The sequence below is a fragment of the Asparagus officinalis genome, chromosome 2, assembly GCF_001876935.1.
Source record: "Asparagus officinalis chromosome 2, Aspof.V1, whole genome shotgun sequence".
Taxonomy (NCBI): domain Eukaryota; kingdom Viridiplantae; phylum Streptophyta; class Magnoliopsida; order Asparagales; family Asparagaceae; genus Asparagus; species Asparagus officinalis.
In genome coordinates this window covers 80,793,114-80,808,322 of record NC_033795.1, presented here as the reverse complement: position 1 = coordinate 80,808,322, position 15,209 = coordinate 80,793,114, and the positions used below count along the sequence as shown (strand labels likewise).

Sequence of the window (15,209 nt, the reverse complement as noted above, 5' to 3'; positions counted from 1 at the left end):
GTAGGTGTGTAGCTCCCGTAATCAGACATAGAGTTTGGACTTGAATTCATCAATGTTGGAGTTCCTAGCGGAGCTCCATTATATAGGGAGGGAGATTATTCTTTTTTTGTTTATTTATTTATTTTTCATTTGATGATTCTTATCTTCTAGTTAAAGAGAATGAACAGAATCTTATTCTTTCTTTATTAAAGCGGTTGGTTTGGCATCTTTAGTTATTAACCTCTCGTAACGATTTCTTTTTGGAAACTCGGATATTATTTTCTCATGTCATTTTTTACGACTTGTTCTCTGCCTTAAAATTTAGCATAAAATTTTGTTATAATATAAGAAATTTGGAATGCAAATAGATTTAATAAAGAAACAAATAAATAACATCATAACATTATTGCCATATACAACCCAAAAACGTAAAAGCCCAATGCGGTCCCTGTATTGGGCCTCATATCACATTTATCCCCTCACATTTTCTTCTTCTCAACTTTTAGTCCCTGTACCATCCCTTAGTTACAAATTAATTTTTTTTAACATTCATTAGAATTTGGGTGTTAACTTTTCGTTTATGATCAAGCATATTACCCTCATAGACATTGCAATAGAAGTTATGTGAGAAGCAATGTAAACAAAATTTTTTTTTTGGGGAAAAAAAATCCGTGTATATATCTAAAATAAGTTTAACATTTATTGTGAAAGTTCTTTGAGGAACCCCTATATCATGCTATCGGCATCACCTCTTCCGTGATCGATCTAAACATTTTCTTTTTTATGCTGATTTTATTTCTCAAAATAATTAAAATTGGGTCGAAGAAGTAAGTTTACCCCTAAGAAGCGTTAATAAGGATTTAGAAGAAGTTAGGACGAGGGCAATTTTGAATGAATGGAACAATTCTGAGGGGTAAATTTAGATTTATTATGATTTGGAGCGCAAATTTGAAAATACCTGTGACTTCAAGGGTATACATGAAAAAAACCCTTGAAGAAAATAAATGAACCAAGAAGTGTATAAAGGATACGATCTTTGATTTTTTTTCCCCTTTGAGAGAGGGCTCATGGGCTTAAAGAAGAGAGCAAATCACATTTATTTGACGCATTAAGAAAAGATCTTAAATTCTCAAAAGCTGATTGATAGCATTTTCATATTTGCATAATTGCTTATTGATATCTTTTTGATACTAAAAAATATATCTATTTTCTTGCAAACAATACGACTTGTACTTTCACTGTATCTACAGTTCACCGTATCTCTTTACGGTCTCTCTATTATCAATATAGTTGCAACTAGGGGTGCATTCGGTCCGGTAACGGCTCCCATATCCGCTTACCCATCTCGGATACGGATACAGATACAGATATATCTCGGCAAGGAAAATTTATAACCATATCCGCTAAAATCGGATACGGTTACGGATATACATGCAGATATATAAGCGGATATGCATGCGGATACAAAACAGATATGACAAAACTAGATAGTATTGAGAAAAATATAGTTCATGTGATACAAAATAGGTCATTTCTGTTATAGATTTGAGTAACTATATTCGTATCCTAATAGATACGGTTACAAATATTTCTTCGGATACGGATACGGTTTAGCACCCCTAGTGCAACCCCTATGGAGCCCCACCGTCGACTATCAGCTTGCAAAGTGGGCCCCGCTAGTCCCTTCACATACTCAGCGGCTTTGATAATGCCGTTGATCGCCTTCTCTAGTCAACCTTTTGGGCCTGTGTCGATCCACCCAGAACCTGACTTGGGCCGGGCAGAACCCCTCACATGATCTAAGTCGCCAGTATTGATCACTTTTTCTAGTGGCTCTTCTGGTGGCAAATTCCTCCCTTTTGGGCTGGGCCGGGTCCACCACCATCCGAAACCAAAGCAGGTTCGGACTTCAGTCCTTGAAACATGCCACCCGGAAAGCACATCTTACGGTTACCGGGTACGTAATCCTTTGCATACCGATTAACTGATTGGACCCGATAAGCGCTCTCCGTGACCATAGCCACAGTACCTTTACGATTGTAGTTCAAGGGACAGTCAACAACTCCGGGTACGGTTTTTCCATCCGATCCAATAACAACGGGTCTGCACACGTGATCACAGGGTGGATCCACTTCGTTGAAAATATTCGATTTGGCCCACGGGTTGGTTCGGGTCTCGATTAGGCTCTCCCAAGACCCGAACCGACAGCCGAAACAGCTCTTTCTTGTGTTTGAGCTTGAATTCATCAATGTTGGAGTTTTCTAGCGGAGCTCCGTTATATATAGAGAGGGGGGAAAATATTCTTTTTGTTTCCTTTTTTTTTCCATTTGACGAATCTTATCTTCTAGCTAAAGAGAATGGACAGAATCTCATCCTCACTTTTATTAAAGCGGATGGTTTTGGCATCTTTAGTTTTTAACCTCTCATAAACGATCTTCGATATTATTTTTTTTCATGGCATTCTTATAATTTGTTCTCTAGCTTAAAATGTAGCATGCAATTTTCGTTAATATAAGAAATCTTGTAATGCAAGAAGATTTGCCGAGTACGATGAGGATGAGGCAGAAAAAATTGTATGTAAAGAAGAATCTATGGGCCGGCCCAATGCTGTAATTACGAAAAAAAAAAAATTCAGTAGATAAAATAAAAAGCAATTATAAATTGGCTTCGCCCGGACTCGAACCGGAGACCTTCAGTGTGTTAGACTGACGTGATAACCAACTACACCACGAAACCATTTGCTGTGCTTTACTTAAATTAACTTATTTTTTTATTAACAAACTTCAGTGAAATTTAGAACGTGATATTTTTTTTTTAATTTATAAAAAGTGAAGGGTATTTCTACTTCGGTCAGTGGTATTTGTAATTAATATTTTCATAATAGTTTCTGTAAACTCTTCCCAAATGCAGCTAGTTAAACAGTAATATGCTACAAAAACACGTAATAAATCACGGTAGTTTCGTAAAAATTTTTTCCACACCGTTCTCCTTTCTATTCACCATCGTTCGATCATCAACGGCTCTTACAACACACTACATTATAACTAAAGCGAAATAATAAACTCATACAGTGATTCAACATTTCATCCTCAGATATTGCACACATAAAAATGAGCTTCTGTATATATTTATTTCCTCCATTCAAGTCAATTAAGAGACATTTGATGTGAAAATAAACAACCCCACAAAATAATGATAACCACCTAAACATGGTTTTTTAACTTTTAACAGATCTGTTTCTAAAAACCCACCACCTAGTTTCACAAAAGTCTCTCATGGATCAAATGTGGGCATCTGGCTTGAAGAAGCAGCACCGTACGCAGCTTCATGTTGCATCCTCCTAAATATACTCCTGTAGTCATCCTCCTCTCTCTTCTTCAACAGAAACGAGATCATGCTCTCCACCTCAGATTTTATGTTCAAGTACACCTCCTTTGCTCTTTCCTTGTCTTTCAACACCTCCATCTTCCCCTCCAAGCTTATTGGTTTGCCGAAAAGATAGTAAAAGCGACCAGGAATTTTCGGACGGATACATGGAAATAACAGTTCTTGGTCCCTGATTCCAAATTCCAAATTCATCACGTAATCGGAAAAGCTCCGATTTAATAAATGGGTTATTTGCACATACATAATATAAGGATATAGCTGGTTGTCGTCCGTTTTCCTGTTATTTGTTAAATTCGCGTGAAAGTTCTCACTCGAGTTAAAATTATAACAGGAGGGGGCGTATGTACTAATAAAATAGAACATGAGTGATAAGCAACTACAGACATATATTACGGGGTGGTGTATTTGCAGAAAGCCATTTTAAAAAACGAATACAAATCTTGTCACAAACACCTCGTTTGAACCATAATGAGTACAATTAAATTCCCAAACTGCCCCTACCCTTTCAATGAATGGCTTAGAACACCCTGTTTGAAAAATGTATCTCTGAACAACAATTGCCAAAAAAGGAAGTAAGTTTACCTTGATTCCGAGCCATGGTTAGACTGATTTATCATCTGTCTTATAAAGAGGTTGCTCATTAGATCATCATAATCAAACAGAACCTGCAATCATAGGGATACAAGCAGCACTGAGCATAGATTATAAGAAAGAAAATAAAGATCATGTATCTCTCTAATAAAGTACACAGATCAAAGAAAATTACGTGCAAAGTGTACGGGAGAAGAATAAATAGCTAATAAAGTACACAAATCAAAGAAAATTATGTGCAAAGTGTACAGGAGAAGAATAAATAGCTATTCTTCACCAAAAGTAGAGGGGAAAAAATAGGAGAGTTTCCCAGATAAATTCATGTTCTTTTACCAAGTATAGGTAGTCTTAAACAGTTACCAAGAATGATACAAAATATTACTACCTCAGTAATTAACTTATGAATGCCACTATGAGCTTTTGTTGATGAAGACTTATTGGAAAAGTTAGTGTCCTTGTACCAGTTAGAAATTCCTTGCAAGGGAACACCACCTATGTGCTGCATGCATGAATATAAAGCAAAGGTAAATTACTAACCACATTTGCCTACTTTATATTGCAAAAGATTGATACAAATTGAATTAGGCCTTTCATTGTTTAAATATTTTTTGCGTGAACTTCAGGTTAAGCAGTTTAGATAGGAAAAAAAAGTAACTTCAAATCTCATGCATAATGCATTTAGTTAACCTGTAGGCCAATTTATTTTTCTTCTGTCTTTTGGTAGTGAATGAGTAAAAAATGTGCAAAAAATTGTTCAACAAAGTTTTTATTTATTTGAGCTTACTGTGCATATATCATCTTCTCCAACAACTCCAAATGGGACAATTGTGGCTCCAAATTGAGCAGCCATTCTCACAAATTCAGGTTGAGCGGGCCAAAGCAACTTGTGTTGTTCACCCTGAACTAATCCATAAGTGAAGCAAAGGGCTACATATTAATATCTTCCCAAAAAATTATCCTTATAATATGTTCTCATGATATTCATCCAAAGATTTCTCCTCAGAATACATAAAATAATTTTGTTAGCAGGAACATAATAAAATTTTCTCCAGCCGTACCAGCTTGTCATAAATTTTTTGACAAACATATCCTAAAATATCTCGCAAAAGTTTCTACTACAACAGCGTATACATGATTTTCATCCAAAAAAATTTCAGTCGATAATTACTATAAAATAATGACCCAATAAGCAGTACTTTCCCATGACAATAAGACAAGTTTTGCTCAACCTTAAGGAGCAGAATCAAACATAAGCTCCAAAAGGCTACTTAATGCACATGTACATAAACATATATTTCAATTGACACAAATATCATTGTTAAAAGCAATTCAATGCATAAATTTCAAGTCTACAATTAGCTTAACAGCTATCTATCAGAACATATATGTATGAATTTGCATGTTCTGAAACTCAAGTACCCTATGACTTTCTTTCCTACAAATCAAAACTCAAAATCATTAAAATATATTTATAAGGTAATGGAAATACAAAAGAGAGGAAACTACCTATCCAAGAGGAACTACCAAAAGTGAAATGAGAAATATACACACCTTTTGGTGAAGAGCTTCATGAGGACCTCCAGGGTACAATAGAACACATGACTTCTCTGATAATAACCTATAGAGGTTTCTATTTGTGGCAGGAACAGCACCAGATAATTTTACAAAATCAAAAAAATCATGTCCCTCAGATGAACATTCTCTCCTATTCATGAAAAGAATCGGGTGTGCCATAGAACGAAGCGCAACTCTCTTTTCTCTTATGAATTCTAGAACCAATGGCATCATATCTAATCCCATTAGCATATGATTTCCAATAATCAAAATAGGACCATCGTTAGGAACACCAGAAAGGCCTCTAACAATTTCTCCGTCTTCTGTAGTTGAGAACATCACTGGACTAGTGGCTAAATAAACAGCTCTGCAACCAAGAATGTAATAATAATTGGGCTTGATTGTGGATAGACCCTGTACTATCACCCAACTGCGGATAGACCCCTTGTAGTTCTAATGTTACTATCACCCAATTGTGGATATGCCCTCCGAAATCTGAGTGCAATTCTTTTGACTCTTCTACCCTCAGGAGGTCTATTTAAAAAAAAAGGGTAAGGGCAGCAGTGTCAAAAACTTTCAGTCAGCGGTTCTATCTGCAATTAGGCAATAGTATAGGGTCCATCTGCTAATAATCCTATTAACTATAACTTTTCAGGATTAACATGCTTAATGGGCATTACTTGGTCATCTTGTCTGCTGCTGCTAGTTCTGTTGTAGTCATAGGGGGGAAGTCTGTGACATAGGCATGGTGTTTTGTATGACGATACAGGCCAGCACCCTTAATAATACTACATAGATGGACGCCATTTTCCTGCATAAGTGTTGGATGAGCATGGATTGGTTGCTTATATTCATAAGAACAACTTATTGAAAATGCCAAAAAAAAAGCTAAATTAGTTAGATTCTACTAAGTTTACTATATTTCATTTGGCAAAACATCTTATCAGTAGGATTTTTGGCTTTCACTATACAGTGGAAAAGAAATAATAGTACTCTTCCTTCTAACATATTCAAAGAGGAAAATTTTGTTTTAAGTTGATTATTGAACATTTAGTACCAATTATTGGGTTGTCTAATAAGACTTCAGAAAGTTCCAGTTTCAAGCTATGCATGTGATTTCCAGGGAGAAGAGAGTCCTTTTTACTTAATAACAGTTGCATAGACTAGGTTTACAGATTGCGTCAAGGATATCCATATAATGATGGAAGTCTACAGGCCTAGTTAACCTCTAAGGCTCACTTCTGCCAATAGCTTTCTACCCCTCATAATATTTTGATTCATTAAAAAAAACCTTATCTTACAAAGTTTAGCTTCCTGTTCATCATATATCTTCTGTTCGTTATATATCTTTTGTTAGCTTAGAGTTATATCATATTGGTATTCAATATACGGAAATACCTCAGTTTGCGAACTATTTGTGTCTATAGTAGCAAGAAGCTTCATGTAGTTTTGTTTCATGAGTTAAAAAAAAGTAATTAAATGAATATAACAATCAGAACACTGAGGAGTATCCTTAACTTCAGAGCTCCAGTTTAGCATTATCTCGGAGAGCTTTCAAAAGGATAGACTAATTCATGCTCAGGGGTAAAATAATAAACGTTTAAGCTGCAAAAATGGACACATCACATCTAATACAAATTGTCGTAATTTCAACTAGCATTGAAATGATTAAGTCATGCCCGTACCATTTAGAACAAGAGAAACCGTAGCATTCATAGAACTTGCACTGTCAATGTGATGAAACTGATATAGTTCTGATTTACTTTCTCAGGAAATCCAAGAGCACCAAAAACGTGACTGTTTCTTTTTCTTTCCAAAAGAAACTGTGAGCTTACATTTTCTTGGGATGGGATGTGATTTCCATTAATCTAAGATCTTATTAAGATGCAATCAATAGTAGAGTTAGTAAGCCCGTTATAATATCATGCCACAATAGCATCAAATTTCATGATTATCATCGGGAGAGATGTGCTCCTAAAATGCCTAAATTTTTTGCAATGAAATAACAAATTTCTTTCACTTACCATCAGAATGTTGTGCCCACGATTTTCAAAGTAGTAAACCTTGCATTTGGGTAATAATTTCCGGAGTCTTTCACCTTCATCTCTGTTGGGTAGAAAGCTGGCCATGCAACTGGAAGGTAATAAAAGTTGGGTAAACTACATACAACATAGAGTTAACTCCATTTGGGGGTTTTCAGACCCTAAATCATACATAGAATTATTTGCAATCGGGTTTCAATGGGAAATCCATGAAGAATAAGAATTAAATAACCAAAAATAACAAAATTAATAGTGGAATATCCTAGAGTTAATAATAAGAACCTGGAAAGAACAAGAACCTCAGCTTTAATAGCATGAAGGTGAGAATTAGCTTGATCAGCAGCTAGACTAAGTAGCTTCAATTTCCATGAAATTGTCTCATTTGATATATTATCCACTAAATACTGCAATAAAGAAAGCCATTTACATTATATTCCATAAAAAAGTTTCAGCATAACGGAACTTTTATGCTAAGAGTAGAACTGAAGCTTATTTACAAAAGGAAAGACAATGTAATTTAAAAGGCAAAAGTATAAGGATTAAAATGGGCACATAACAAATACTAGTTGGGAGTTGGGAGTGATTGTGTCCATTTGATTGCAACTAAGTTTGGTGTGGTGAAGGCATGAGGTTGGTATTTGGCCCCATATTGAAAAAAAAAAGTAAGAGGGATTTGTGGTTAAATATTTCTGAACTTGTGATTCAAAAAGAGTTTATTTTTTAATCAATGTCGTCCACGACCATTATGAATCCATCTTAATAAACAAAAATGTTGACTTTGTTGGCTTGAATTTGGCCAAACATCACAGGAGGTCGCTATCAAGTTATCTCAACGCGGCTGCTGAAGAAATTGTGGAAGGGAGGTCTCATCTTTATGTCACTTTCATGTGTTGCCCCCATCTCAATCAACCACTCCCTCTTTCTTTGTTTTGTCTCTGCGTGTATTAAAGAAGGTCACACTTTTTTAAGTCATTTTCTCACTTGTGGTCCCCTCCCCAATCAATCAATCACTGATTGATTTATTCAATCTCTACGTGAATTAAAAGGGAAGTGAGAGTGTAAGGTAGAGTAGAGAAAAACACAGACACACGAGAGATAGCCACACAACAAAAGTGAGTTCTCAAATTTTGTATGAGTGTTGTAATTTGAGAAAGAAGTATAGTGAAACACCCTCTTGCCGTGGACGTAGATCAAATTGACCGAACCACGTAAATATTGTGTTTGTGAATGTTCTATTTTCTAGTTCTGTGTTCAATTATCCCAACAAACTGGTATCAGAGCTTCTCGGTTCTAGGACAGCTTTCAATCCTACACAATGACTTCTGTGAAGTTCTCGGTGTCGATCTTTGATGGCCAGAACAATTTCGGCCTATGGAGGATAAAGATGAAGGCTTTGTTGCGACGTGAATGCACGGTTAAAGCTATTGATGGGAAATACCCAGAAGATATGACTAGTGCCGAGATCGAAGAGATGGACGAAAAGGCTCACAGCGCCTTGTAATTGTCACTATCCGACAATGTGCTTCGTGAAGTTGCCGATGAGGAAACGACAGCGGGGTTGTGGTCAAAGCTCAAAAGTCTCTACTTGAAGAAATCTCTTACTACGAGATTATACCTGAAGCAGCGGCTATACACATTGAAGATGAAGGAATGTACACCCATTCAAGAACACCTTGATGAATTTAATAAAATTGTTATGGATATGAAAAACCTGGATCTAAAGTTTGATGATGAAAACCAGGTTCTCATTGTATTGTGTTCCTTGCCCGACTCTTATGAAAACTTTGTTAATTCTATGTTGTATGGAAGAGAATCCATAAGTCACTCTTATGAAAACTTTGTTAATTCTATGTTGTATGGAAGAGAATCCATAAGTCTTGAGGATGTGAAGGCCTCTTTGAATTCTGCTGAGTTAATGAGGATGTGAAGGCCTCTTTGAATTCTGCTGAGTTAAGAACAAAGTTGAATGGGAGAGGTACCGATAGTCAGACTGATGGTCTGCTAGCCAGAGGTAGAATGAAGACCAGAGAGGGTGATAAAGGACAATCCAGAAATCGTTCAAAGTCCAGGTCAGCCAAAAACAAGAAAAATGTGGAGTGTTTCTACTGTCATAAGAAAGGGCATTACAAGTTAGAATGCTATGCTCTAAAGAAGAAAGACAATCAGCGTGGTGAAACCTCAGATTCAGCTAATACGGCAAAGGCTGATACTGCCGTTGTTGCTGAGACGGTTCTTGCAGTGTCCCTTGGATGGCCGTTCTGATAGAGAATGGATCTTGGATACAGGTGTGTCTTTTCATACGTGTCCAAATAAAGATTGGTTCACTACTTACAGATCTATAAGTGGTGGATCAGTCTTGATGGGCAACAATGCAGTTTGTAAGACAATTGGCATTGGTACAGTTTGCATCCGGTGTCACGATGAGATAGTGAGAACTTTGTCAGATGTGAGACACATCCCGGACTTAAAAAAAAATCTGATTTCTTTGAGTTATTTGGATTCTATTGGGTGTTCTTACACTGGTGAATGTAGAGCTCTTAGAGTTACTAAGGGTTCATTGGTTGTGATGAAAGGTAGTAAGGTGAATAGTCTTTATGTTCTCCAAGGCAGTACGGTGACAGGCTCTGCAGGTGTGTCTTCTGATGCTGATAGGGACACTACTCAGTTGTGACACATACGCTTAGGCCACATGAGTGAGAAGGGGATGACTATTTTGAGTAAACGTAGCTTACTCTGTGGTGACCATACATCATCACTTGATTTCTGTGAACATTGTGTGTTTGGGAAGCAAACTCGGGTCAGCTTCTCGACTGACTCACATATGACGAAGGGCACTCTCGACTACATCCATTCAGATTTGTGGGGACCTGCTCAGGTTCCATCCAAAGGTGGTGCTCTTTATTTTCTGACATTTATTGATGATTTTTCCAGAAAAGTTTGAGTTTACTTTCTCAGGCGCAAAAACGAGGTGTTCGAAACTTTCAAGAAGTGGAAAGTGTAATACCCCAACCCTTGAGAGGGTAATGTGATTAGTATTGATAGATTTGATTGGAATACTCATACCACCAAGATGCATCTTCTTTTCGGGAACCCAACTCTTAGAAACTCCAAAGTTAAGCGTGCTTGGCCTGGAAAAATTCTAAGATGGGTGACCCCCTGGGAAGTTTTTCAGGGAGCGCGTGAGTGAGGACAAAACGTGCTGAAAAGACATGTGGTGGTTTGTGAGGCCAGTCCATCAGATCTAATAGCGTACCGACTTCGGGATTTCGGGGCGGGACGTTACAAATGGTATCAGAGCAAAACCAACCGGAATTGTGAGAGCTAAGTGCTATGCGGCGCAAAGTGCTACGTCGAGAGGGCGGGAGCCACCTCTAGAATCTCACACAGATGGTACGGTCTTGGATGATATGATTTGGCGCAACGAGGACGTTGCGAGTTTAAGTAGGGGAGTTTGTAATACCCCAATCCTTGAGAGGGTAATGTGATTAGTATTGATAGATTTGATTGGAATACTCATACCACCAAGATGCATCTTCTTTTCGGGAACCCAACTCTTAGAAACTCCAAAGTTAAGCGTGCTTGGCCTGGAGAAATTCTAGGATGGGTGACCCACTGGGAAGTTTTTCAGGGAGCGCGTGAGTGAGGACAAAACGTGCTGAAAAGACATGTGGTGGTTTGTGAGGCCAGTCCATCAGATCTAATAGCGTACCGACTCCGGGATTCCAGGGCGGGGCGTTACAGAAAGTACTTGTTGCGAATCAAACTGGAAAGAAAATTAAACGTCTCCGAACAGATAATGGCCTAGAGTTCTGCAATGGTGAGTTCAATCAGTTCTGCTCAAATTCTGGGATCGTACGATATCGCACGGTCAGGCACACTCCTCAGCAAAACAGGGTGACAGAACGCATGAATAGAATGTTGACGGAGAGAGCTAGGTGTATGCTCTCAAACTCTGGGTTTGATAAAGACTTCTGGGCTGAAGCTGTTAACACAGCTTGTTACTTGGTGAACCGGTCTCCTTCTATAGCCATAGAACACAAGACTCCAAATGAGATATGGTCAAGTAAACCAAATGACTATTCAAATTTAAAGGTATTTGGATGTCCCGCTTACTATTATATTAGAGAGGGTAAGCTTGAGCCTAGAGCTAAGAAATGCATATTTATTGGTTATGCTGATGGCGTTAAAGGCTATCGTTTGTGGAGTCTTGAACCTGATTCTCCTAAATTCATTATTAGTAGAGATGTTACTTTTAATGAAAGATATATGCTTAATCGTGGGAAGGTTTCTGTTGAGTCTACAGGAAATGTAGAGAAGACCATGGAAAAGGTGGAGCTTCAGGTGGAGCTCGAGGGAGAGACGTCTCAAAAGTCGTCTATAAAAATTGCTCCTACAGCTGTAGAAGAGCAACATGATTCAGGCTCAGATGCTGATGATGCTGAGATTGAGGAACCTTATTCCATAGCCACTGGCAGAGAGAGGAGACAGATCAAACCTCCTCAAAGATATGCACATGCTGAATTAGTGGCGTATGCTCTCACGACAGCTGAAGAGATGTGTATTCAAGAGCCATCAAACTTTACTGAAACTGTCTCATGCAGAGAATCTGGACGTTGGGCCACGGCTATGACAGAAGAACTCGAGTCACTCTATAAGAATCAGACTTAGGATTTGGTGCAATTACCTAAGCGTAAAAGGGCAATTGGATGCAAGTGGATTTTCAAGAAGAAAGAAGGGATCCCAGGGGTTGAAGATGCTAGATTCAAAGCACGGTTGGTGGCTAAGGGTTATAGACAAAAAGAGGGAATTGACTATGATGAAGTATTCTCTCCGGTTGTGAAACATACCTCCATCCGTGTATTGCTTGCCATGGTTGCTCTATTTGATCTGGAGCTTGAACAGCTTGATGTGAAGATTGCATTTTTGCATAGCGAACTTGAGGAGACTATCTACATGTCTCAGCTAGAGGGATACTTCGTAGAAGGTAAAGAAGATCAAGTTTGCAGATTGAAGAAATCTTTGTACGGCCTGAAGCAATCTCCCAGACAGTAGTACAAGAGGTTTGATAATTTTATGCTTAGTCATGGGTACTCAAGAAGTACTTATGATAGTTGTGTGTACTACATGCATCTAGGAGATGATTCTTTTATTTATCTTCTATTATATGTCGATGACATGCTTATTGCTGCTAAGAACATATCACAGATTCTTATTTTGAAGAAACAACTCAGTGATGAGTTTGAGATGAAAGATCTTGGTGCAGCAAAGAAGATCTTAGGTATGAAGATCAGGAGGGACAGGAAAACTGGAACTTTATATCTCTCACAGAAGAGTTATATTAAAAAGGTGCTTGAACGCTTTGGGATGAAAAGGGCCAAGCCCGTTACGACTCCTTTGGCTCCTCACTTTAGGCTCTCGGCTTCAGATTCACCTACAAGTGAGAACGAGAAGAAGGAGATGTCCCGAGTTTTATATTCCAATGCAGTAGGTAGCATTATGTATGCTATGATTTGCACTCGTCCAGACATTGCCCAGGCAGTCAGTGTAGTGAGCAGATACATGGCTCAACCAGGAAAGGCACACTGGGAGACAGTGAAGTGGATCCTTCGGTATCTCAGGGATACCTCAGATTTAGGTTTAGTTTTTGATAGCAGTACTTTGGGAACCTCAGTTGTAGGTTTTGTGGATTCTGACTATACAGGTGATCTCGATAAAAGGAGATCTTTGACTGGTTATTTTTTTACTCTTTCTGGCTTAGCTATTAGTTGGAGATCAACTCTACAGTCGACAGCTGCCTTGTCTACTACAGGGGCAGAATACATGGCAGCAGCAGAAGCGGTAAAAGAGGCCATTTGGTTGAGAAATCTCGTGAGTGAGCTTGGACTTCTACAGGAGGCTAGTTCAGTTGTATTTTGCGACAATCAGAGCGCAATACATCTAAGCAAAAACTCAGCACATCATGAGAGGACAAAGCATATTGATGTCAGATATCATTTCATTCGTGAGACAACTGCTGAAAGAAACATCACGATGAAGATTGGTACTGCAGACAACCCAGCTGACATGTTGACCAAACCGATCCCAGCCTTCAAGTTCAAGCACTGCTTGAATTTGGGAGGCATTCGTACTTGTTAGGTGGCCCCGTTTGGGGCATTGTTTGCAAGACCGGTGAATACTCTCTAGTTATTAATGTTTGGGAATTCAATCCAAGGTGGAGATTGTTGACTTTGTTGGCTTGAATTTGGCCAAACATCACGGGAGGTCGCTGTCAAGTTATCTCAACGCGGCTGCTGAAGAAATTGTGGAAGGGAGGTCTCATCTTTATGTCACTTTCATGTGTTGCCCCATCTCAATCAACCACTCCCTCTTTCTTTGTTTTGTCTCTGCGTGTATTAAAGAAGGTCACACTTTTTTAAGTCATTTTCTCACTTGTGGTCCCCTCCCCAATCAATCAATCACTGATTGATTTATTCTATCTCTATGTGAATTAAAAGGGAAGTGAGAGTGTAAGGTAGAGTAGAGAAAAACACAGACACACGAGAGATAGCCATACAACAAAAGTGAGTTCTCAAATTTTGTATGAGTGTTGTAATTGTTGCGCGCAGCGGAAATTTCGGCAGCACTTCGGCAGCACAACAAGAGAGTCAGATCGCAATAAGAATTCTCGTCTCACCAAGGAGACAAGAATCTGAAGCGGATATCTCAACCAAGTGAGATATCGGCTCTTCCTCTCATCAGTTCTAGGACTGACCTGTCGAGGGACCCTAAAAGCTATTACAAATCACACAAAAGCAGTACAACCAATTTTTACGTGGTTCGGCAAATTGCCTACGTCCACGGGGCAAGGAGGGGGAGATCTACTATTAGAGGGAGAGAAAAACAACTAGGGTTTACAATCACTCAATCTAAACCCTCACACAAACTCTCAAATCCCTCACACAAATATCTCTCAAAGGGGATGCACAAACTCTAAACAAAAGGCTTCACAAAATCTCCTCTTTTATCTCTGCATCCGCACTGTAGCCTCTGCCTTTTGCACGCCGAAAAGAAATCCCCAGTTGCGCACTTCTGTTCCGCAGCCGCACACAAATCAAAACCAAAAATCAAATCTCCTGCTGCACAGCGCCCTCGCACTCGCTGCCGCTTTTCCTGTTTGCACGAAGCCGCCGCCCTCCTTTGCATCACCTTTTCACGAAAACCTAGGCTCTTTAAATAGGATTGTTCGTGGGCCGCTTCACACGTACCCGAACGAAAACGAAAAACCCGAACAACAATTAAACTCCAAGCAGACTCACGTGCAGGTGTGGACCCCACGAGCAAAGCACAGAAACACGTTCACAGTAATTTGAGAAAGAAATATAGTGAAACACCCTCTTGCCGTGGACGTAGATCAAATTGATCGAACCACATAAATATTGTGTTTGTGAATGTTCTATTTTCTGGTTCTGTGTTCAATTATCCCAACAAAAAAGAAAAACAATCAATGAATCCATAGAGAAACAATAGTAATGTGCTTGCAATATCTAACAGAGGTATTATGAAAGTGGATGTCTTTGCCAAAATTATCATATGAAATTCTTTTTTACTCAAACAGAATTTCTGAAAGGTTGTCATATGACTGCTTACTAAATAAATACAAAAAGTCTTTTTAATCAT

The 15,209-nt window shown here is 38.5% G+C and overlaps 1 protein-coding gene and 1 non-coding gene across 7 annotated transcripts in view; both read right to left on the bottom strand.

Annotated features, from left to right (window-relative positions):
• TRNAV-AAC lies at positions 2,642-2,715 on the bottom strand. The gene has a single exon. It is a non-coding gene; the product is annotated as a tRNA-Val (tRNA).
• Positions 3,123-15,209, bottom strand: part of LOC109831788 (acyltransferase-like protein At1g54570, chloroplastic) — a 29,957-nt gene continuing 17,870 nt past the window's right edge. For 3 of the 6 annotated variants that reach the window (XM_020399213.1, XM_020399214.1, XM_020399222.1), the window contains 8 exons: positions 7,836-7,957; positions 7,536-7,644; positions 6,192-6,322; positions 5,509-5,878; positions 4,742-4,855; positions 4,343-4,456; positions 3,949-4,031; positions 3,123-3,535 (listed from right to left, as the gene is read on the bottom strand). In XM_020399213.1, the coding sequence (XP_020254802.1) occupies positions 3,253-3,535; positions 3,949-4,031; positions 4,343-4,456; positions 4,742-4,855; positions 5,509-5,878; positions 6,192-6,322; positions 7,536-7,644; positions 7,836-7,957 (1,326 nt within the window). In that variant the 3' untranslated portion in view covers positions 3,123-3,252. The remainder of the gene's footprint in view (positions 3,536-3,948; positions 4,032-4,342; positions 4,457-4,741; positions 4,856-5,508; positions 5,879-6,191; positions 6,323-7,535; positions 7,645-7,835; positions 7,958-15,209) is intronic. The other 3 variants (XR_002244553.1, XM_020399220.1, XM_020399221.1) reach the window with 3 other exon arrangements.